This window comes from Cynoglossus semilaevis, chromosome 6, assembly GCF_000523025.1.
Source record: "Cynoglossus semilaevis isolate Cse_v1.0 chromosome 6, Cse_v1.0, whole genome shotgun sequence".
NCBI classification, from domain to species: domain Eukaryota; kingdom Metazoa; phylum Chordata; class Actinopteri; order Pleuronectiformes; family Cynoglossidae; genus Cynoglossus; species Cynoglossus semilaevis.
The window spans coordinates 11,697,820-11,722,354 of NC_024312.1; the positions used below are offsets into that span (position 1 = coordinate 11,697,820).

Genomic DNA, 24,535 nt, shown 5'->3' on the forward strand with positions numbered 1-24,535 from the left:
GAACAGTGAACTCCTGACGACAGCGGTGCACCTGATCACTGGCTTTGTTTACTTTATCTCACATATTTATCTCACGTATAAAAAAGTTCTTACCATACCTTTAATCCTTGATTCTACCCCCCGTCCCCACCGCCCAAAAATAATAGATTAATCATTGATGGGCTGTTGCTCCATCTGAAGGCCCTTCTGAGTCAACAGAAGTCTCTGTGAAATAAACAGAACCTTTGTAATTAGCTGTTTGTTGACCGTGGGTTCTCTCTTTGGCAGCATTCTACAAAGAAAATTCTGATATTAAAATTAAATTTAAAACAATGTTTTTACAGTTACTGCGATTTTGATTTAAAACAATGTTTTTACAGTTACTGTTGCCAGTTGCTGCTAGTTTGTTGGGTTTTTTTACAAACCTTTTACTGTAGTTTTTAATGAAAGTGTAGTGTGACACAGAAAGACAGAAGTTCATTTGTGTCCACATGCTAAGAGTTGTTATCACTGACAGTGGTTTGGAGAAATTGACTTTGACACTGATGGTGAAAAATATTTAGTCCAGTAATTAGCTTCTGTGCTGAGGATGAAGTGGGGGGAGGGGACGTGGGAGTGCGGGGGGGGAGATAAGACAGAGGATGTTTACCATAGAGTAACAAGAAGCAGAAGCAGTTTTTGGATTTTTTTTTTATTTTTTGTAAATCTCTAATTTAAACAGCCGCTAACAAAAACAGGACGTGTTTATGGACAGCTTACACTTTCAGAAGATAACCAACGAGTCGACTGAGCTGCATTCAGCATCTCAGTGACGGCGTTTTGTAAATAATTCAAGAGCAGAAACTAAACTGTGGGGCGGGAGGACTAAGAAAAACAAATTAACAAAAGGGTTCTTAAATATTTATTTTCTCCATGCTTTAATTATTTCCACATGACTGGATGTAAACAAGATTTGAAAAGACAAAGTCCTATTTTTTTACTGCAGTATCCAGTAATAATAATTACTGGATATTGCAGTAAATGTAGTGTAGTTAATAATTTAAAATAAAAACCAGTAAACACAGCTTGGTAAACTATTGTTTTACAGGTGGACCGTGAGAGCACCCAGCTGAGGGCCAGTACTTCATTTAAGTGGGCTGGATCCTGTATGAGAGTCCATATTTTTGGGGTCCTTAAAGGGGGGGTACATAGAGGCCTTGTGCTGGGGACGTTAGTGGACTTCTGTGTTTGTCATTGACTGTCAATAACGAACACTAGACCATAGTTCAATGATCAGCTTGGTAGAGAAGTGGAGTAAGTCAGGCCTGGGAGACAAAGAAAATACAGTGAGGGTCTAAAAGTCGTGTCAGAAGGAGACCCTGTCGGGAGGAGCTTCAACTCCCACCTTCAACCACCTTCCCACTGGTGGTACATGTCCTGTGCCTGTTTGGAAGGCGACTTCGCTGTAAGGTGCAGTAGCTGTAATGTGGTGTAGCACATTACATAACACGTACGAAACCCAGACATTGCATTATTGGGTTTTCATTATCGGAGGAAAAATGCTAACGGTTCCTAGCGATATTCCATAATTATGCTATCAATTGATAATCTCAATATTACCGGACATCCTTAATTTTAAGTGGTGCTTCATTACAAGAACTAAACAAACTGTAGTTAGTAAATATTCAATAATATTTTTAATACACAAAATAAGACAATAAATAATCTCTTTTATCTCACACAACAACCCAGGACCTCGACAATTTTCAAGGCTTTCAAAAGCATTTGATCACATCCAGGTGCTCTGTCACACAACACCATTAACTGTGCAAATACAGTACACCACTCACTTTACTGTCCTTCACATGAACTGTATAGATTTCCAGAACTGTAGATCAGGAGGAAACAAACCTTGTTTTCATTTCATTTTTTTGAAACCAGCTGCATGTCTGTATCAAGTTGCACCAATAGAAAGAAAAAAAACAAAAAGTCATGTCAGCATTAAACTGCACCATCCACAATGGCCCACTATGAGGACTATAGATAATAGAGGAGACAAAAGATGTGGCTGACGAACGATGAACTGAGATCTACGCAGACGTCACAGTGTACAGTAATCATTCAGCAGCACAAATACAAACAAGCACAAAAAAACCAACCAGTAAGGCTCATCACACTAACACTGTGGCCCGCTGTCAAACCCGCTAACATTTAGATTGCATAGCTCACATCGATACATTTAAAATAATCCCTAGGTTTTTAAAATCTGCCCAAAAAACGTGCAGTTGAAAACTCATTTGCACAGATGTCCTCTGGTCAGTGAAGCTGATCTGTCCGTTCTGGTTCTATGGTTTCTATCATTATTAGAATCTACAGTGAAGGATAGTGTGAACGGAATTTATTGTTCTAACTATGGGCAAACGATATTAGCTTTTTGCCGTTACCCGATATGCTGATATTTTCCGAATACATCATTTCCGATCAGATACCTATACATTCAACCGTTTTTCCCCAAAGATATTTTTAGGTCACATCACGTGGTTGTGGTCTTAATACATTACTATCTTTTATTGCGATGCCCCGCTAAAGGCATTCCAAAAAATAATTAAATATATAACAAAATAATTGGGCTATTGGGTTTTAATTATTGAAGGAAAAACCGATAACGATTCTTATCGATATGACATAATTATGCTAATATCAGCTGATGATATCGGTCGGTCGATATTATCGGAAATCTCTAGTTCTAACTGTGTTAGCAACCCGCTGCCTTTTTTGTTCCTCCTGAGGAACATTGTTAAGATGCTACATACTATGGTATGGAACACAGACCTCGACTGGAGATAATTATTTTAATAAGTACGTTTTGTTTCTGTATTTATTACTTTTCCTATCTGTATATTTGCCAACGTCAGCCATTTTTAAGAGTAGCAGGAGTAGAGTAGGACTGAAACTCTCCTACATTATCCTCTCATTCACACTGGCTTCCTACTCATTTCACTTTTCAATATAAAATTCTTGATTGATCGTAGGTTAAAAAGCTTGGACCAGACTCCTGACCTGGGCTTTAGGCCACGTCCCATGGCAGCCTTGCTTCCAGAGTTAGCGCTCCAATGCTTGGTAACACGTTTCCTCCAGATTGAATTTTTGTGTTCTGTTTAATTTGTTATATCTATTTTGCCGTTCTGTTTTTTTGTCCCTAAAATGTGACATATAAACAAACTTGTTTTGAATATAATTTTTCGCAGACACACTATTTAGCAACAAAGCCGTTCTTCGGATGCTTGACTTTGTTGTTCCTCCTGATACTTTTATGTTTCCAATGTTTTGGTTAAATTCTAGAATTAGGCTCGGGGGTGTCCAGTCTCACTGGTACTGGTCCTGAAAGTCTCCATTCCCATAATGTTCCTCTCCATCTTGCATGGTGACGCCTCTCTTTTTCTTCCAGCCATGTTTTCGACCAGATGGATTCTCGGTCGTTCCGTAACTCTTTTTAGGGTTCACCATGTTTTCACTGGTGAGCTCCGACTCTTCCGCAAGTTCGTCCTCATCGATGATGCCACATTTCTCCTCGCTGGTGTTTTCGGGTTCGGCCCATATCTGCTGCTCTCCCGAGGCAAAGATAGCGTAGAAGATGACCCCTGTGTAATGCACCATGGAGGCGATGACAAAGACGTTTTGCCACTCCAGACGGGTCTGTGCAGATTAAGGTTCATGATTTTTTTGTTACGATTCATAACTGAAGAATAAATGCTAAAAAAAACAGCTGCATCATCTTTAGCACTAATGCAAATATTATTGTTATTGTGACCAGTTCATATACCTTGTGTTTAGTCAAAGCTCCAACAATCAGGGGACACACCATTCCAGACAGTGTTCCTACCCCATTAGAAATGCCCATCAGGATGCTAGCATAGCGGGGAGCGATGTCTAGATGATTAACGTTAAAACCTAAACAAAGACATGTTTTTAGACAAAGAGTACTGTGTGTGTTGAACTTTGTACAGGCTCATGTGAGAGTGAAGACACCTCATGTAGAGGTGACTGTACCTGAGATGGCAAATCCACTGAAGCCCACAGCCAGAACTAGGAAGGAGATGGCCACTCCTCGAGTGTGAGAGAAGCCGACCACAAGCAGCAGAGTAGCCTCCATCCCAAAACCTGCAGCGATGAGCAGCATTAGCTGTGTGCATGATTGCAGTATTTAAAATATTTTAATGCTAATATGAATTCATTACTATTACCAATGGCTTAAGTCATTGAGTAATATTTAAATAATTATTCTAGACATTGTTTTTTTCACTGTTGTTTGTTTTGGGTTTTTTTTACCAACGTACCTCCACAGTTCATGAGTTTTCTCACATTAGTGGTTGACATTATTTTGTTAGTGCGTAAGAAGTCAGCCAGCTGACCCCCAATAGGAACTACAATTGTCATCACCATGTGGGGGACAGCAGACAGGATCCCCACCTATTGAGGTCAAAGATTTAATTTAAAAAAAATCAAAAAATCAGATTTAGTTTGACCATTTACGACGTGAGCTGCCTGCTTGTGAACTGAAAGACTGAAAGACTGACCCTGCTGATGGGAAATCCAAAGACTTCCTCAAAATACGCCGGCTGGCTGATGAGGAGCAGGTAGAAAGTCCAGCTGCGGCAGAAGTTAGCTACGATGATGGCATAGACGGGCATGGAGGTGAAGAAACAACGCCACGGGGTGTTGAATTTCTGTGGTTGGAAGACAAAAGTCAGTGTAAGACACATCTGTCCAAGGTCCAGGCATTTACATGACTTACAATAATGGGGGGTGACAAAGTCAACTGCTTAAAACAAGAACACACAGTGTTGTAGAGTGGGAACACACTAAGAAAGGGATCTGATGTATATGGTTGAGTTGGATCCAGCACTTTGACGTAGTCTTTGATTCAGTGACATGGTAAGATCTGTGTAACTCTAACCATGCGTATACCAGTACTGTTAAAACATTGAACAACCTAGAAAAAGTACCATGGCATATTCAGTATGGTGGCGCTTTGGCCCAGAGGCAATGTCTCTGTCATTGGTGTGGAACCCCAGGGTTCACCTCCTGGACAAGTTCGAATCCCGGTTAGGGCAGTTGGTACCTTCCAGTGGACTCACCACCCGCAGGAAGGTTTGGGGGGTTGGTATGGTGCAATGTGATTTGGGTGGTGACTGCTGTCCCCGCGACCCGGTAACGGATAAGCGGATGAAAATGGATGGATGGATGGATATTCAGTATGCCAAACAATTTCGGATTCCGAAATCAACCGATACCGATATAGCGAGGCAGTGGTAACCTGGTGGTTAAGGAAGTTAAGTGCCGCCTGCTCACTAAGGTGATGGGACAAATGTTTTTCACACACACCGCACTCGCCTACCCCTCCCACAAATTGAAACACTTTTGAGCGCCTGGTAATGATTTATTTTATTTTATATTTATTTTAGCTGCATTGCTGCCATCTAGTGACTAGAGGCTTGTTAATCATTGATAATGTTGTGATGTGTTATAAAGGAGTCAACAGTTATGGGTATGGGAGAGGGAGTGAGGACGAGTGGTGAGAGTGTGTGTGTAGGAGGCAGAGGGAGTGTGAGAGGAGGAAAAGGCGTTTAGAACGAATTACCACAATTGTGTTTCAATGAACGTTCTTCAGAGCACTGAGGCCTCTGACTGGTCTGTGGGCATTTTGCAAAACACAGTTTTCAGGTTTTCATTATCGAAAAAAAAATTCCACCGATATTATCGGAAATCCCTGATTATATTGCAGTGTTTTGGATGTGAGACATTTCCCTCACAGTAAACAATGGAGTCAATTCTTCCTCCTTCTCCCCCCAGTGGGAAATAAAGGTACAGGCAATTTTAACTTCTCTTTTTGTGACTTCTTGGTCATAATGCTGTCTGAGTACTGCTGTTTCTAGAGCTAGGCAACAGTAGAAAATCGTCAATACCTCAAAATGTTTCGACTCTAGTATCATGGTTCATAAAATTAAACAAACTAAATTAAATGAGTTATAGGGAAAAACTATTTGTCATTAATATCCACAAACCTCAGTCGCACTCATCTGTCGCATGCTTTCACCAATTGCCTTCTCAATGTACTGTCTCTCCTCCTGTGTAATCGTGGGATGGTCTGCAGGACTCCCATAGGCCAACAGGAGCCACATAATGTACCAGAAGATTCCAAAGACACCTGTTAGTGACATCACAGTGTTAATGCAGCATGAAGTGTCTGTACATGTGATGTTCATCTCAGTGTCGAGTGTTACTGTGTAGCTCAAGGATGAGCTGCACTGACAGGTATAAAATGATCGCAGACTCCTTGTAAATTATTAAAAAGAAAATCAGTCAGTTATGAGTCACTGAGCCCCGAGACCGGAAAATGCTAATTCACATCAATAAATCAAACGATCATATCAAAGCCGAAATCTGAGCACATTTTTATTAAAACACCTTTGGCTAGGTATGAATCATATGTTTGTGATAATCAGTTTAATCAAACGACGAACCAGAAAACGCTTGTTGTGTGGAGCACACAGAGACACGATATCACGCCATTTTTTGACCAACAAATCAAGTTGATTTATATGAATTTTAATGTAAACATTTTTAACCTTTTACAATTTATTAAAAGCTTTTCTTGTATTTTTTGACTAGCAAACTATCTTTTGTTCATGCTCAATTTTATTATGATATTTTCCAGGGATGTCTGAAAAATATCAAAACCTGCCCACAAGGAGGTTCAATCCGGCCCGCTTGATACATTTTGAAAGCAAAATAGCACGAACACTTCATGTTCATGATGTTTTGTTAAAATTATATTTCATTAAATATGAAGACTTTCTAATATATTTGTATATTTCCTTGTATGAAATCAGGGGGGAAACATGGACATTGGGCTTATTAGATGTTTTTTTTTTCAGATCTTACAATAAAGACCTTGGTTTTTTTTTTATTTGAAGAAAAGAGGATTAAACCAGTGTGTTGTTTAATTTTTTTAACGTGTGATCTCCTTACCGTATATATAAAAGACTGAAGGCCAGCCAACGTACTGAACAAGAACACCAGCTAAAGGCATGGCAATCACTGCCCCTGCGTAGGATCCTGTTCACAAAGACAGTAAAGTTGATGAAGAAGAAGAAGAATAGTTTGAATAACTCACATCAACTGTTTTGAATTGAACCTATATTGTACCAGGTGAAATATATATAAGATAGTTGGATATCAGATAGTTGATAGTTAGAGAGTCGGAGTAGAAGATGCAGAGATCAGGGCAATATGGTCATCATACCCCTAAAAAAAGGGACCAAGCCGAAAGAAGAAAAAAAGCACACACACACACACAATATCAGCGTTTCTTTCCGCTTCATCTTCCCTCTCACCAATATCAGCGTTTCTAACTCATTAATGATATCTTTCCGCTTCATCTTCCCTCTCACCACAGAATGAAGTGGTTGCTAGTCTGCTCCGTTCAAGAGGTGGTGCCCATTTGGACCACATCCCATGGCATGCTGGGTATGTAACACCCTGAAATGACATCAAGACTTTTTGCAGTTCCAAAAGAAATCAGGTTAGGTAGATAAAGTAGACCTTCCTACAAAACCCAGCACTCACCTCCACCAGACCCTGCAGGATGCGAACGAACAGGACACAGCCGTAGTGAACTCTGGCGGCAGATGGAATGAACATGTTCAGTACTGACGTCAGGAAAATGGCTGCACCAAACACCCTGTGAACAAGAAGTGGAGAATTTTTAGTTTTCAGTTCAGGAATTAGGATCAGACACAATGAGATGTGAACAAATTCAGGGGTTAACCAGCTCCTCAGCCATGTGTTACCAGCTGCTCTTTTACACATTTTTAGAGTTGGGAACAGAACCAGAACTAACGCTAAGCCCACATTACATGGACACAGGACCCGCATTTAAACATTTTTAGAACACAGACTCACAGTCTTGATCTTACAGGATTATATATATATGTCATTATTATAGTATTTATTTTATTATCTATTTTTACCGCAAGAAAAAAATCAAAGCATTAATATTTAAAATAAAGGAACAACAAATGAATAACATTTGTACCATAAGAGTGTTTTCTCTACAAAACAGAAAAATAATTTAAATTGTGTTTTCATCCAGTCTGTCGCAGTCATAAACACAGCAAACACACACACACCTGATTGGGGAGATACTGATAGATGTGTCATATTGGGGGGAGGCGGGTGTTGTTTTTTTCTGTCAGAGCATCTTACTCAGTCCGCCTCATTATCACAGAGAAGTCGCAACTCTCAAAGATAAAGACGTCCCTTTCTAGCCACAAGTTTTCCTCTCTTTCCTTCCTTGGCCACCTCCCCAACCCCCTTCCTCCCCGTTTTCCAAAACAGTGTGTAAGTGACACTTGTAATATACCAGGAGCTGGTGTCGTGGAGAGAAATCAGTGGTAGGATCTTTCATTATTAACTCTGTCAGTGGCGTGTCCTTCTTTTCCTGCGAAGCTTTTATTACAGGAGTGCTATCAGCTCCATCAGGCCCGCTCACCACGCCGCTCTCCGGCTTTAACCCTTTAAATGCATTGTCTGAGGAACTATCTCCTCGACGCCTATCTGCCTTTTACCACCTTTTACCACCTTCACGTCCAGGACTATGTGGGGACGGCTGAATGGGTTTAATGGGGTCAGTAAAAGGACACGATCACTGTTTGAAAATTGCCAAACTGTCAACGGTTTTTGAATAGAGGCTCATGGGAAACGTGGCTTTGTGCAGAAATAAAGTCTATTTAGGAATTCGAAATAATCATTCAGATCTGTCAGAAATTCAGCTCTCTAGAAGCAAAGAAAACAGAGGTATACATTCTCCTTTGTTCCATTAGCAGTTAATAAAATAATTAAGTCAAGTTTTGGGATTTTTTACTTATTTGTTTCTTTAAATTGAATTTACCTGACTTCAACAACACTATCTAACCATGAATGACCCACGTCTTTTAGAAGAACTTTAACCATTTTTCTAAAGTATTTTAACTGTCATTCCGAAATATTGTTTAATTCCCTGATATTTGTTCCTGTGTATTTGTTTTTTGTTTCATGGCTGAGATTCTGAGCTGCAATAAGAATACGGATCAAATCACTGTGTCATTAAAGTGCATGTGACCTGTTGGCAGAGAGCTTGTTGGAGATGAAACCACCAGGGATTTGAGTGACAATGTAGCCCCAGAAGAACGAGCCGTGAATTAATCCTACCGTCTCTGGGTCCCAGTTAAACTGAGCTTTCTGGAAAAAAAAAGAGAATAACAGAGGAGAGAAGTCAATGCTCGCAGACTGAACTTAGGCATGTCCGATAATATCGGCCCGATGTTAGCATATTATGTAATTTCTGTAAGAATCGTTCGAGAATTTACACACACAAAACAGTTACACAATTGTTTTTTCCTACGATAATGAAAACCCGATTACGCAATTCCTGGGTTTTGCCCATTGATGTGTGCCCTAAAAATAGTTTTGGGGATAAACGGCTGGATATTATGTGAAAGTCACTAGAGGGCAGCATTGCAGCTCATGTAATTAATCTTATACTCTACAGTGGTTTGTACAGATAAATAAATAAATAAATATTACTAGGCCCATATCGGCATCGGTTGATATCAGAATCAGAAATTAGGTGTATGAACTATGTCTGCATATGAGATATCAGCAAAAATATGTGTCTGTGATGCCAGAATGTTCTCGTACACCACACATTCTTCAAAATTCACACAGCGCCTCATGCTACAGGCTAGTGAGAAAACACTGGGATCATCCACTCCTGGTACCTGGATCACTGGGGTCCCATTTATGTAGACGGTGTTGTTGTTCACCATTTCCACAATGGCCACACCTAGGTTACAGCGAATGCCGAAAGAGATGCAGAAGCCCAGGCCGCTAAGAATGGCGATGATGTAACGTTTCGGGAGGCCGCCACAGCTGCAGTCCAGCAGCGGGGGAGATCGATTTGATGATGCCACAGGTTGCCCATCCTCGGTCAACTCAATGTGGTCTTCTTCATCTACGTTGGTACCATCTATTTTCCTATAGAGGGTAAAGAACAGAGTGGGATTTATCATCTTTACTTTTTTACTCCCTGCACTGCCAATAACAGAGATAACACATTAATAAAAAAGACTCTGAAATCGATTCAATTTTACTGTTTAAATGTATTATCTATTTCCATAGATAATATATCAATATAATGAAAAATATAATGTAAAATGTTTTTTTTATTTTGCTTTTAGTCATCATTGAATTGTTTGACCCTTTTTTGTTTTTGACGTTTTTGATATATGGTTGTTTTGATTGTTATCAGAAAAAGGCAACTGTGATGTCGGCTGTCATCACAGTTCAACAACAGCTACAAACACCACAGTATCTCTGAGCTACATGTCAGTATCGGTGCATGTAATTACAAGCAAATTTATTTTGCCGGCATAGGCTGATGATTTTTTTTCCCACTTTAAACTAAATATACTGAATATATATCTTTCTCTCGCTCTCTCTCTGAGAGAGAAAAAATTAATTTTATTTCATATGTCATCTGGTATTCTTTAAGAAATGCATTGCTTCAACATACATTTTTACCAGGTGCTAAAAAAATTGTTAAAATAATGAATAAAATTAATTAAAATTTGTAATTAAATGTGTTTTATTTAACATTTATTAGAATGTTTGGTAGAAAATATTCTGTTTTGTAATGTGAACAAATTTTTGCGTCATGCATTTTCTATGAAAGTCTCCTGCACACACAAATGTTTTCATATAAAATGTGCGCCAGATATGAAAGATGTGATCACCTGACAAGTACAAGAACCAAATATGTATCTAATGAATGTTAAACTCACAGGCTAATTTCTGTATGGCTACACATAGAAATGAGTCTGTGTTGTGTTCAACCACCACCCCTCACCTTACTTCTATATATGTAATATAAGGACAATGCATGAAGTCCAACACTAGTAATAAAACATTTTCAAGAAAGTAATGAAAACATACAGACGACACAGTTCTCATGCATCCTTGTCCCACATTTCAATGAAAGCAGCGCACCTTTGCAGTTTTCCTAGAGAATCACCCATGGTGTTCTTCACTTCCTCCTTTCCAGTCTTGGACAGCACTTTATCCTTCAAACCTCCTAAACCACCAAACGGCATGTTTCCCTCCTTTCTGGTTGAATTGTCTATGACACCTCACTTTAGCTCTGAGTTTGGATCAAAGACAAATATGCACTAAACGCTCGTTTTCATCCTCCCAGAGTATGTGGCACCAGTGGCTCGCTCAGCAGTGCCAAAGTTCCTATAGCTGCATCAGTGGCTTTCTCCAGCCTTGGGAATGATTCAGTGGAGATGGCAAAGTATTCCTCTGTTTGGAACAACCGTGCAGCCACAACTACTAAAATGGGTCTCCAAATTTGAAAAAGATCCATCCACTGGAGATGAACAAGCAAGATTACGACTTTAAAGTACAGTATCCAGTTACTCATTTGTAACCATGGTGTCCCCCGGTCTGCAACTGAACTGAATGGACCACTCACATCTCCTCTTCATCTCATAACTCATCCAGCACTGGTGAGGAGGGGCAGGTGTAAATGCTTTTTCTAAAAACCCAGCCCCTCACTTAACGCATCATCATCTTGAACGTCATCATCCTCCTCTTCAGCAGCTTTTCTAGCACCACCCCTTCTTCACCTGCCTGGGTTCATCCGATACCAGTCCAGTGGACAAACAATCAAATTTGCATGAGCTCGCCAAGTTGCTTTGCTAAAACCCTACAGGGCTCAGTCAGCTGTAGAGAAAAAAAATCCAACAGGTAACATAAGACTTTTTAGGCCCAGTTTTTCCCTTTTCCCCCTGTCTGTTTAGCCTTTTCTAACTGGACTTTTTATTTTTATTTAATTTATTTAATGTTTTGGGTTTTTGTTTTTTTGCAATTTGCATTAGTTGCAGACCTTGTAGACACTGCAATTAAGCTTAATGCGTCGTATATACACTTATGTGCATATATTTGATTTAAAGCGTCATTCATATATATATAAATATATAGTTTTTGTTTAATTTTTACTTTTGTATTAATTAATTAAGGACCAGTTCGTCTTGTCATTTGTAGCTATAGGCTGTTGTAGTGTTACTGTTTATTGACGGTCCCTTACTTATCCACAAAAGGTCTGGACGATTTAATCTGCGTTTTTAATGATGCATGTCTGCCATCTAGTGTTTAAAATGAAGAAGTGACATATGACCTCGTCAAGACAAAAGTACTGCGCTCTAATCCTGGCATCTATCAGGAATAAAATCTATCGTTGAACTAACTAAAATATAACCACACGAAGTTTCTGGAGAGCACCTATGTATTTTTTTAATCTTGTTTTTAATTTTAATACAAAAACTGATCATGCAAATTAAAATGTTAGGAGAGTTAACTAGAAGGGAATAATAAATAAATAAATAAATAAATAATACACGTCATTGTCTTGCTTAATAGTATAGAAGTAAGATGCCAGACTCCACCTACAAATATATGTGTTTTTTTACCCAACCACCCAGCAGGAAACCTAAAGAAATATTTATGTGAAAGAAAGGGGATATACTCAGGTATTTGTAATATAAAGTATTGACTTACTGTATGCTTTGCTTGGCACAAGTATCTTATGTGTGGATATAGATACTGTAATAACATCTAACAAACTCACGACGAAAACAGAAAAGGGAAATGTCTTCACTTAATTTGACTTGACAAATAGAAAGAAAACAGAGGTGGGAAAATATTGAGGCAACTTCTCAGAATCCTGATCAGTAGATGGCGCCCATGCAAACGCTTGTTGTCATAAACTGACAACAAGCGCAGCAGTGCGAAGAGGAAGAACATTTCTAGCAGGAGAAGCACCCGCAGAATAGTGAAGGCGCTGCTGCCCGCGGTGACTCCGGTGAACCGGCAGGAGGAGACTGCGCTCCGTCTTCCGCCTTGTCCCAGTTTCACCACAGGTTTAAGCGCCCTTTCCATCGTTTTTCTTTTTCTAAGTAAAATAAGTCGCGTTACCTTTTTAGTCCGTTTAATGGCTTTTTCTTAACCAACCCCGTCAACACAGCAACATTCGGAGGAGTCTACTGCCTTATCCATGCATTGGAGCTCTGGGCGCAGGCTCACCGGCCCCGGCTCCAGCCATGTCGGTCAGGAATGTATTGACTGGTGGCGGTGACAGAGCTGGAGGTGGCGAACCGGCAGGTAACTTTAGCACCATGCCAATCTGTCAACATAATTCTTAGTTTGCAGCCAATAAATGTCACGTAAATATGAATGGCAGAGGCAATAAATGTGGTTCCGTATTTTTTTCATCAGCTCACGGTAAGTTTAAGCTATTTTAAAACTAGGTCAGTGGATCAGTGGAACAAACTCGCGTTCTGTGTCGTTTACATGTAGCATTTTATGACTTTTGTGCACACTGTCCTCGGTATATTGTGAATAATATATCTTCATGTCAGCCTAACGCGAATGACAACGTAATTAAAGACAAATAATACGTTATGTATGCGGTGTCCTATAGCTAACGTTAGCCTCAGCTACTAAACAAGGCAAATGTTAGCTTAGCTAAGGTAGCATGGCCTGTTTACCGGCGGGGAAACTGTCATCAGAACCATCACTTTTGTCCGTGTTTGCTAAACGAATCGTAACAGTTTGTTGCAGTTTTTTTCTTGATGCATTCCTTGATCACTGGTGTCGTAAAGGTAACTGTTGTCATGTCGTAAAAAATCAAGTGGTAATGTTTTCTGCCTTAAGGCCCTTCGAGCAAAATAAATGCCCTCTGTTCAGGCTTTAAATTCAGCAGAGCTAACGTTAAGCAGACTGACTGACTGTAAGTTGGAACAATCTAATGGTATATAGTGACCCACATTTTTATTTTAAATAATTAATGTTCGTGTAAAACAGAGGAAAATTCATAAAAACACGATCATAACTTTAATACTGAGTTTAGAAATTACTGTAATATTACACACCTGTTGCTACATAACAGCATTATTTATTGCGGAGCTCTGTTTTTATCCCCAGTGTCCGTGAAGGTACTGCAGTGTAACAGATAACTTTTTGTTAGTTTTTTATCTGTTTTTTTAAACAAATTTAAATATCTTTAAGATCGAAATGACATGAAATTAACATCTTCAAGCAATCGAGTCAAAAACAACACGTGGATGTCTTCCAAACTGGGCCATAAACATATTAATATATGATGCTGCATGTAATTTAAATAGTTTTTAATGCAAAATAACATGTATGTTTATGCATGTCACTAGGACAAATTAAATATTAATAATTTATATTATGGGGTCGGCTCCATCAGTTCCATTCTGGGGTACCTTGATGTATTGTGTTATGGGAAAATTGCATGAAATGTTTGGTTACATCTTGTGTTCAAACAAAGAAGCAGATGGTAATGGTAACCCATCTGATTGTGATGGAAAATCTTAGTAGTTATTAGTTTTTGGGTCCTTTTTAGACTGGTCTGTTACACTGTACTCCTGGTGTTCTAGGTCTTTTAATCACTTGTGTTGTTGTTAGGGTTGCTTATCTACGGAACAGGTCATAAAATTGATCATTGGTGTGATTTAAAATGAGTACTCACTGACTCTGGAAACGCATTGCTTTTATTGAGCATAATAAACAGCAAAGGTGATAGCATACATTGTTTTTGTTTTGTTTTTTATTCTTAATATTCATCAAATACATCATCTTTATTTAAGAAGGTAGTAGCAGTTACTATGGATTATCATGAATTCTAAGGTATTAGACCAACATATATTGCTCACTTTGTTCAAAATATATTTTGCTCACATTTTAGTGCACTGTTGCAGCATAATGAAGGATTATACGTTAAACATGTATTCAGAATTAAATATATTTATATTTTATACATTTCTATCAGTAACATCAATCCAAGAGCGTGGGAGCCTGGTCCATTATAACACAGCACATACAGAGAACATACACAATAAATGCTAGTTGGACTGCTGTATACAGTAGAATACGACCTTTATTGACGATTGCAATGCAGAGGATGTTAATGTGTGGTTTTATTACTTCTCTGTGTTTGTATAAGTTGGTGCACTGTACTGACATGAACTTAACAGTGAACGTACTCTGTCTCTTATCTTCTCCTGCTGCTCCTCTACTCGGTCTCTTATCTTCTCCTGCTGCTCCTCTCTGTCTGTCATCTTTACTTTTGCCCTAGTGAAAACACCTACACCAGAATGCGTGTGTGAATCATTTGAAAGGCCCGTTTACACCTGGATCTGAGTTGCAATTTTACTTAACTGTGGAGAGGAGGAGCAGTTTGTAATCCTCTGTGGTCTGTAAAAGTAGAGCAGTCGATCTTCTCCCCCACACAAGCTTAGTACAGCTATATTCACACCACAGTTGTTTAAAAAACGCCAACTGCTCCAGATATCTGTTTTCTAAGGTAGGTTCCTGCTTCAAAGCTTAAAATGGAACATTTGAAAACACTGCTGGCTCAGTTTTTTGTGTGAACAGCCATAAGGTTTCTTTTGAATAAAATGAAAAGAAAATCAAGCTGACTCATCGCACTTGTGGCCACATTTCAAAAAAATATATAAACATCTCAGCCTACCATGTAAAAAATAAACACAACTGCAAATAATAATGAAGGACAAAAGTTCCCAATACACAACACAAATGAAAGAGAGCAACTGCAGCATAAGCTAATGTATGGCGTACAACTGACGAATGGAAACAAAGCCGTTTTCCTCACAAAGCACCTCGTTACGATGCTTTCGTCTGCTCAGCTCAGCCAACTATGTCCTGTTGTTATTTTAATGCCGTACCTGGAAATGATGGTGCAAAACTGCAGTTCATGGGGAATGTTTGATTATTACTCATTATGAGCATAATATTTTGCACTGAAAAAGAAGAAAACGTACTCTTTGTACATGGTGTCGATTGAAGATAATTAATATTGGCAAAAAAATGGAATTTAGAATTGGCTGAAAAAAGTGTAGCTTAAAAGTTGTACTTTTTTGATCCTGTGTTTCAGAGGATGTCCTGATTGAGGAAAACCAGCACAGCTCATTGTCTCTGCCCAGCTTAATGTCCTCATCCACAGCCGCTGGCACAGAGATGCCCCGTAAGCGTAAAGGCAGCATGGACTTGTGAGTACACTCAGTGACCCCAAGCCTACTGACCTCAAGTGATGTCATCTGTAACTCACAGTTGTTTATCTTTCTAGGGATTCAAAATCTGTTTCCATCACTGATGCTGATATGGATGACGACCAAAATGGGTACATCATGTGTCAACGCCAAGGACATTTCTTAGTCGTTACGTTCACAGAAAAGCTCTAAACTCTAAACTTTTTTTTTTCCTGTTTATCTGTCCAAATGTTTTCTCTTCAGGTCAGACATGGACGACCAACATGTTAAAATGAAATGCATCAGGTATGTTACATTAAGAATGTTTAAAAATAATTAAGCATAAACCCTTTATGAGCAGGGTACTAGATTAACTGCAGTCTCCACAGGGAACCACACAGCCAAATTGAGAAACGAAGACGGGACAAAATGAACAACCTCATTGACAAACTGTCTGCCATGATCCCCACCTGTAACCCCATATCTCGTAAGCTTGACAAACTGACTGTGCTCAGAATGGCCGTGCAGCACCTCAAATCTCTGAAAGGTATGTAGCCTGCTGAAGAGACCTTTTTTTATGTATCAAAAATATCTGGGATTAGGCAAAAAAAAAAAACCTTAATCATGATTATTTTGGTCAAAATTGAAATCACAAATATTTAAAATGATGCAGATTTGCAAGTGTGCTATTCTTATTTATACCTTCCTTTTAAACTTAAAATAACAAACTTAAAATAACAAAGTATAATGTTCAAATGTTTAAAAAAAAAATCAGAATGTTAGTGTACTCCCAGAGTCTCTTTAAACAAAACAATTAACAAGTAGTTAACCTGAATAATAGTGCTCAGGGGGGGAAAAAAATCAAAATATATGGCTCACTCTTCTCAAAATATATATAGAATCTGTTATATCAAATAATATATTTCCTTACACTTAAGATAACTGTCACAACATGTTGAAAGACACTACATTTGTATTCATAGTATTATTTATTATGAAATGTATTATACTTTATTTTATTTCAATACATTTTAATCAGTAATCCAAGCCAGGAACAGCCCTACTTTGAACTGAACTAAGGTTCACTAAAAAGCTATTTCTGTTTTGCCGGCTTTATTAACCTGACGTTGGATTGACATTTGGGAATGTTTATTTTTCAGGTTCATCAAGTTCCTTTTCTGAAGCCAACTACAAGCCATCATTCCTTCCTAATGAGGAGCTCAAACACCTTGTCATTAAGGTAAAAATATCAGTGACTGTGCAAGTTTATACATCTTTAAATCTCTGCAGCAAGGCTACTTGAATGCGAGTTAATCATGCTAATTAAAGCGTATAATTATGACTGTGCTAGAAAAGTCAAAGAAAAGAAAAAGCAGGTTACGGCGCTGTTGCTCATCTGTAAGCTTTACTCATCCAAAGAAACCCATGTTTGAGGGTTTGTTTACAGGAACATTACTGTATGTTAACATAATTATGTAGACATTTTATTGTTTTTTTTATTGGAGTGCTTAATGTTGTTCATAGACATTTGCAATTTAAAAGAACAGAGTAAACGTAACAACTGTTTTTTCTCTTCTTTTATGTTGATCATGTGACTCAGCAGCTCAGCACCCTAATCCTCTTCATATTTCTTTGTTGTGCAGGCAGCAGATGGGTTCCTGTTTGTTGTGGGATGTGATCGTGGAAAAATAGTTTTTGTCTCAGAGTCGGTCACGAAGATATTAAATTATAGTCGGGTAACACTTTTAACATTTGTTACTGTATCTGCAGCTTTTTGTCATTGAGCAAGAACCACAGACACACTAGATGCATTCCATTTTTCCTTAGTCTAAATGGACCAGAACCTTCTAACGTCACATGGTTCTGGACATACTTGGCATCCTGTGCTCCCTGAGAGCCTGTTTAGAAAATATATTTCTGTTTTAAAGAGACAATTGTCGTGTTTATGTGAGTCATGGCTGAGGAATTTTAGTAATCCAACATGCACATGCCTCAGCATAATAATAATAAGTCAGCATGTTGACATTTGAAATCTAAATACGTCATGGAAAATACCACTAATAACTTCAATTGTAATTGGATATTTTTGGACAACTAAAGAACATTTGTCCGCCACTGTCTCTTTACACCTGTTTTGTTCTTTTGTATTTGACACTAACGAGTGTAACCTATTGACAGCCAATCAACATCCATGGCTTTTTATCTTTGTAATTACATACAGAATTATTTTTACTTGTCTTTTTATCACGTACACGTCAACTACCTTTTTCATGAGTCGTTCCATTTCCCCTGCAGGCCGAGCTGATTGGACAGAGTCTGTTTGATTACATCCACCCAAAGGACATGGGAAAAGTGAAGGAGCAGCTGTCAGCCTCTGAATTATACCCCCGTGAACGGCTAATAGATGCTAAAAGTAAAGCTGTGTGTATGTGTTGGTGTAGATGTTTGTTTGTGGGTGGGTTGGGTGGTGTGGGTTTTTCCGAACACCTTTCAGAACAAAATTCCTTATGCTTAATAAAATTAGGAAAGAAATGGATAGTCAGATGCTATATTTTTAGTTGTTTTGTTTTTTTTAAGATTTTCAAGACACTGGTGTCACCCATACATCAGTAAGATAAGCAGCAGGTGGTGAAAAATGTCAGGTTTTCTCAAAACAGAAAAGAGTATTGAGAGAGTTTTGTTGCTTTTTGACACGAACTCATAATGATAAATCCAGTGTTTACAACATTTTTTGATTTCAAACCAACATTCTTGTTTTTAATTATAATGTGATAAAAAACAGAAAAATAAATGTCCTGATGGAGTCTCATTTATCCAGCTGGTCTGCAGGTCCATGCTGACCTTCCAGTTGGCGGAGCGCGGGTCTGTTCTGGGGCACGGCGCTCTTTCTTCTGTCGTATGAAGTACAACAAAATTTCTGTCAAAGTGGAGGAGAAACAATTCCAAGCCAGCTCGTCCAAAAAGAATAGTAGGTTGAATGAAGGATTTCTACTTGATATTGACAAGGCCTTGCTTTCCACGGTAAATTCTAATTTGTAGTTAGATTAGTCACAGTAGAGACTGAAGTTAACTCCAGTGCAAAAGGAGCATGAGCACCCATTCATTTTCTGGAGTTCTTTTTCATCTTGTGTTCAAGTGAAATACAAATTCTGGGATCCAATGGGGAATTGGCCAAAAGTGTAGCACTATCCCAGTATTTCACAGGACTAAACCACATAGATCTCCACATATTTGCCCTAGCATTTCTGTAAAGATTTTATGCCTGTTCTCACTCCGTTTATCTAAATGTGTGTGTGTGTGTGTGTGTCCACAGACTCACAGAAGTACTGCACAGTTCACTGCACAGGCTACATGCGCAGCTGGCCCACCAGCCAGTTGGGCACAGAGGGGGAGGGGGAGGCGGATAAACAAGACAGTGCCCACTTCAGCTGCCTGGTCGCAGTAGGACGAGTTTACTCTCACTCCACTCCCCAGGTTAACGGAGAGGTCAGAGTTAAACCCACAGAGTTCACCATGCGCTATGCCATGGATGGCAAGTTCACCTTTGTGGATCAAAGGTACAACAGAGTTTTCAGGATGGGTTGGTAGTTAAAGTTCAAAATGGGGTGAGTGATTCATCCGTGCCCTCTTAACACTGAGGTTTTCTTCTGCAGAGCTACAACCATTCTTGGTTATCTTCCTCAAGAGCTGCTTGGGACATCATGCTACGAGTACTTCCACCAAGACGACCTACCACATTTAGCTGAAAGACATCGCAAAGGTACAGTTGACCTCATGGTTTTAAAATGCAAGGTTCTACCTGGGGTGCATTCATAGAGCTGATCTGCTTTTGTTTTCCTCCACAGTGCTGCGAAGTAAAGAAAAAATTGAGACCAACTGTTATAAGTTCAAAACAAAATATGGCTCCTTTGTCACTCTGCAAAGTCAGTGGTTTAGTTTTGTAAATCCCTGGACCAAAGAAGTAGAATATATCGTGTCAACAAACACAGTCATATCGTGAGTACAATCTTCAGCTTCATGAATAATATAACTTTTATTACTATTACTATAGTTATACTGTAGTATAACTGTCGCCGAACAATGTCCGAGTGTTTTCCCTCTTGTTTTCTCGCAGTCAAGCAAGTCTGTCGGCAAACAAGTCTGAACAGTCGAGCAATGCCAAGACATCGCAAGGTCAGCTGAAATAATCGTTTGAAATAAGTGCTGTTGAATTTTTTTTTCCAGTTTTTATCTAAAAAAAAAACCAAACCTTTCTTCTCTTTGAAGATGGAAGAAAGTCACTTCCAATCATACCTGGTATCTCCAACACGACAGGATCTATGATCTATGCTGGAAGTATCGGGACACAAATTGCCAATGAGCTGCTGGATTTTAACAGGTCCGTCCTTTTGTCTGTTCTTAAGCAACTACAATTCAAAGAAGTCCATTTCAACTTTTACTGACAGAAGTACTGCACAGTTCACTGCACAGGCTACATGCGCAGCTGGCCCACCAGCCAGTTGGGCACAGAGGGGGAGGGGGAGGCGGATAAACAAGACAGTGCCCACTTCAGCTGCCTGGTCGCAGTAGGACGAGTTTACTCTCACTCCACTCCCCAGGTTAACGGAGAGGTCAGAGTTAAACCCACAGAGTTCACCATGCGCTATGCCATGGATGGCAAGTTCACCTTTGTGGATCAAAGGTACAACAGAGTTTTCAGGATGGGTTGGTTCTAAAAAAAAAAAAAGTTCTAAATGGGGTGAGTGATTCATCCGTGCCCAGTTAAAGTTCAAAATGGGGTGAGTGATTCATCCGTGCCCTCTTAACACTGAGGTTTTCTTCTGCAGAGCTACAACCATTCTTGGTTATCTTCCTCAAGAGCTGCTTGGGACATCATGCTACGAGTACTTCCACCAAGACGACCTACCACATTTAGCTGAAAGACATCGCAAAGGTACAGTTGACCTCATGGTTTTAAAATGCAAGGTTCTACCTGGGGTGCATTCATAGAGCTGATCTGCTTTTGTTTTCCTCCACAGTGCTGCGAAGTAAAGAAAAAATTGAGACCAACTGTTATAAGTTCAAAACAAAATATGGCTCCTTTGTCACTCTGCAAAGTCAGTGGTTTAGTTTTGTAAATCCCTGGACCAAAGAAGTAGAATATATCGTGTCAACAAACACAGTCATATCGTGAGTACAATCTTCAGCTTCATGAATAATATAACTTTTATTACTATTACTATAGTTATACTGTAGTATAACTGTCGCCGAACAATGTCCGAGTGTTTTCCCTCTTGTTTTCTCGCAGTCAAGCAAGTCTGTCGGCAAACAAGTCTGAACAGTCGAGCAATGCCAAGACATCGCAAGGTCAGCTGAAATAATCGTTTGAAATAAGTGCTGTTGAATTTTTTTTTCCAGTTTTTATCTAAAAAAAAAACCAAACCTTTCTTCTCTTTGAAGATGGAAGAAAGTCACTTCCAATCATACCTGGTATCTCCAACACGACAGGATCTATGATCTATGCTGGAAGTATCGGGACACAAATTGCCAATGAGCTGCTGGATTTTAACAGGTCCGTCCTTTTGTCTGTTCTTAAGCAACTACAATTCAAAGAAGTCCATTTCAACTTTTACTGAGTGCCATATTTTCTAAACACGTCAAGTGTTTCAAATAGGGTATGAACATTCTAGATGAAATATTTTTGCCGTGCACTCTATGTTTTTTTTACACACGACATTTTTCTTCTGGATCAATCACCTGTATCTTCCTTTCTTTTTCTTTCTACCGTCTTTTCTTGTCTCACCTCCCTCTCGAGTTTTCATGTTTCTGCACTCTAGGGTCATAATAATTACCACCTGGAATGCAGAAACTTCATTGACTGAGTGTTACGACACAGGATGGCTTAACTTTCGTACAACTGTTCTGTGTGTTTCCTCATTCACTAAACAGTTACTGTGAAGACTGTTAAAGCTGCACCAGCTGAAATAGAAGCGTCCCGGCAGTTTTTAAATCTCACTCAAACAAGCTTTTGTCTGGACTGAAGGTTTGGGTCCGTGGGACTGGAGAATTGTTGATTGTTAATCTGTGTCTCTGCTACTTTTAGAATGAATTCTTCACCTTCCAGTGGCACCGTTAGCCCCTTCAGTCTGCCACAGGATAAGTCTCCACAAACTAACAATCAAACCAACAACAATGTAAGAACTCCACAAATTTTGTCCCACCTTTTGTTTCGAACTATATTTATACTCACAGTTGTTAGCCAGCTTTGTTCAGAGTCTTTTTAACACAACAGTAACTTAACTTAAAACGAATGATGAATATTTTCTTTATAATATTTATATATTTTTTTACCTTTGACTTCCTTATAAAATTTCGACATTTCCTAGTCACAAAACCTATCATGTCAATTCATTTGAAATTCAAGAAGGTTTTATCGTCGTTTCAAAGTAAAAGTCATTTATATATTATTTTACAATTAACCACTGTGCCAACTCAGTGGGAGCCCTGAACTTGTCCCCCACAACTAGAGGGTCCCATAGGGTAGTTAAACCCTACACCACACAATGGGGAAATTCACAATGACTCTATCATTTAACTAGGACTTTTGGTGCCCTCTGCTGGCTCATCAATAGACATTTGTTTATTTTATTCATTTTTGTCAAAGTTAGTTTGAGGGGTTGCCATTACATGATGATGCTACAGGATATCTCTGTCATGTTTAGAACTAAAGAGTCAAAAAGAAAACAGTGGCCAGAGTCCTGTGCGAGAGCAGACCTGTGGCTGTAGAAATAAAAACTAACTTTGAGGCAAATAGACTCCTCCGACCGTGATTGAATATTCAAAACTGTGGCTATTTGCTTGAACATGTAAAGGTATATTCCTCAGTGGAGTAAAACAGATTTGTGTTATGCTGGATTTTTGTATGGATACAACTATGACCTTAGTGAGTAAGAGATATTGTGTTCAGCTGCATTATTTAACATGATCAAAAAAGCATTGACTTCAGAAGTTGACTACCTGGAAAGCAACAACTTTTAATAATGAAGCTTGCCAGAGTTGGTGAAGCTAAATTTACCATTCATAGTTTTGAGACTTTCCTGTTTTGCTGATGTGTTCTGTAGGTGCCAAATGGAGAGGCAACGGATATGGAGATGCCAGGAAAGTCCAGCTTAGTAGATGAGGCCCAGGGTGCTGCATTTTCAGGAGGAGATAGCCTCATGGGTATTCTTACACACCATGTTAATTTAGTTGATTTTTTTTTTTAACTACCAAATAAGAGTGTCTAATTCTGTTCTTTCGCTCTTTCATCGCTTATCTCTCTGCAGGTGAGAACTCTCAGCTGGACTTGGACAGCGTGGTTGGACCAGGGCTCGGTAGTCTTAGCAACGATGAAGCAGCCATGGCAGTGATCATGAGTCTCTTGGAGACAGACACAAACTTGGGCGATGCAGTGGACTTTGAGGAGATACACTGGTCCTTATAGAATCGTCTTTTGCAGTGTGACCCTGCAGCGCCCTGAGAGTCACGTGGACCGTGGGTCTATTGGTCTATAGATAGACTGCTTTAATACTTTAAAGATGCATTTGACTTTAAAAGACTTATTTATTAGCTACCTTTTCCACTTAAGCTGATGAAGTCTTCAGGCGGTTGCTCTGCCTTGAGCAGAATAGTAGTCTTCAACTAGGGGAAACTTCACCTTCCCTCTTCAGAAGGATTAACCTTGAAAGCCTTACAGCGACCCACACCTTCCCTGAAACAGTGTTCCTTATCACTTTCCTTATCACAACAATTGTTTATCCTCTCTTTAACTGAAATGACTTTTTTCTTTTTGGGGGGCTGAAGGACTAGTGGAAACGGAAAACAAGAGACGTGGCGTTTATATGTCACAGCTGCTCAAGGTTTCTGTCGATGTTTTACTCCTCCATCAGCATTTGATCTATAGTTGGCGGCGAAGCAAAAACACATGCACTGAATTAATTTCATGTTGTTTTTTTTTAAGGTCATAATCTGATTAGGTACTTTATGTTAAATTAGAACATAAGAATGACAACTTGACAACCTGGCCCATGTCTTTGATCCTTGAGGATATGACATTGTAGACAGGCAGTAAACCATGTACAACCACACATCTGTAACCTCTAACTGTGACAGTCTCCACAACGTTGCTGCTCAGAGAATCTGAACATTTTTGGGCTGTCTATAAACATTTTTGTACACTGACATGACCAATACTGTATGTATATATACTGTATGTATGTTTGTGTGTGAGTGTGTGTGTAGATTTGTAATGACAGCAAATGCTGTCCACGGGCGGTATATCTCTTACGTCTTTGCATAGAAAGAGTATTTAAAAAATTTACAACGGACACTTACAGACTGCCATGGATTTAAGCGCTTAATATTAAATATTTTTTGGTTGAAAACAA

The 24,535-nt window shown here is 39.1% G+C and overlaps 2 protein-coding genes across 4 annotated transcripts; one reads left to right on the forward strand and one right to left on the reverse strand.

The window, feature by feature from the left end:
• Positions 1–637: 637 nt before the first annotated feature.
• On the reverse strand, positions 638–11,835 carry slc17a8 (solute carrier family 17 member 8). The gene is made up of 12 exons (XM_008311985.3): positions 11,047–11,835; positions 9,780–10,035; positions 9,122–9,240; positions 7,588–7,702; positions 7,413–7,500; positions 6,991–7,077; positions 6,024–6,166; positions 4,536–4,685; positions 4,296–4,428; positions 4,009–4,119; positions 3,782–3,909; positions 638–3,654 (listed from the first exon to the last, which is right to left on the reverse strand). Exons 1-12 carry the CDS (start codon positions 11,148–11,150, stop codon positions 3,325–3,327), a joined length of 1,764 nt encoding a protein of 587 aa, XP_008310207.1. The 5' UTR covers positions 11,151–11,835; the 3' UTR covers positions 638–3,324.
• Positions 11,836–12,620: 785 nt separating this feature from the next.
• On the forward strand, positions 12,621–24,535 carry bmal2 (basic helix-loop-helix ARNT like 2). 3 transcript variants are annotated; one of them, XM_025056286.1, is made up of 18 exons: positions 12,623–13,218; positions 16,037–16,151; positions 16,229–16,282; positions 16,395–16,436; positions 16,520–16,677; positions 17,291–17,370; positions 17,774–17,866; positions 18,426–18,543; positions 18,949–19,098; positions 19,444–19,687; positions 19,784–19,890; positions 19,976–20,126; positions 20,959–20,973; positions 21,418–21,476; positions 21,570–21,681; positions 22,213–22,303; positions 23,231–23,330; positions 23,435–24,535. In XM_025056286.1, exons 1-18 carry the CDS (start codon positions 13,158–13,160, stop codon positions 23,590–23,592), a joined length of 1,908 nt encoding a protein of 635 aa, XP_024912054.1. In that variant the 5' UTR covers positions 12,623–13,157; the 3' UTR covers positions 23,593–24,535. The 3 variants fall into 3 exon arrangements, with proteins under 3 accessions (XP_024912053.1, XP_024912054.1, XP_016888768.1); XM_017033279.2 differs by lacking the exons at positions 20,959–20,973; positions 21,418–21,476; positions 21,570–21,681 and adding exons at positions 20,245–20,303; positions 20,397–20,508 and having other exon boundaries at positions 12,624–12,977; positions 13,082–13,218; XM_025056285.1 differs by lacking the exons at positions 17,774–17,866; positions 20,959–20,973; positions 21,418–21,476; positions 21,570–21,681 and adding exons at positions 20,245–20,303; positions 20,397–20,508 and having other exon boundaries at positions 12,621–13,218.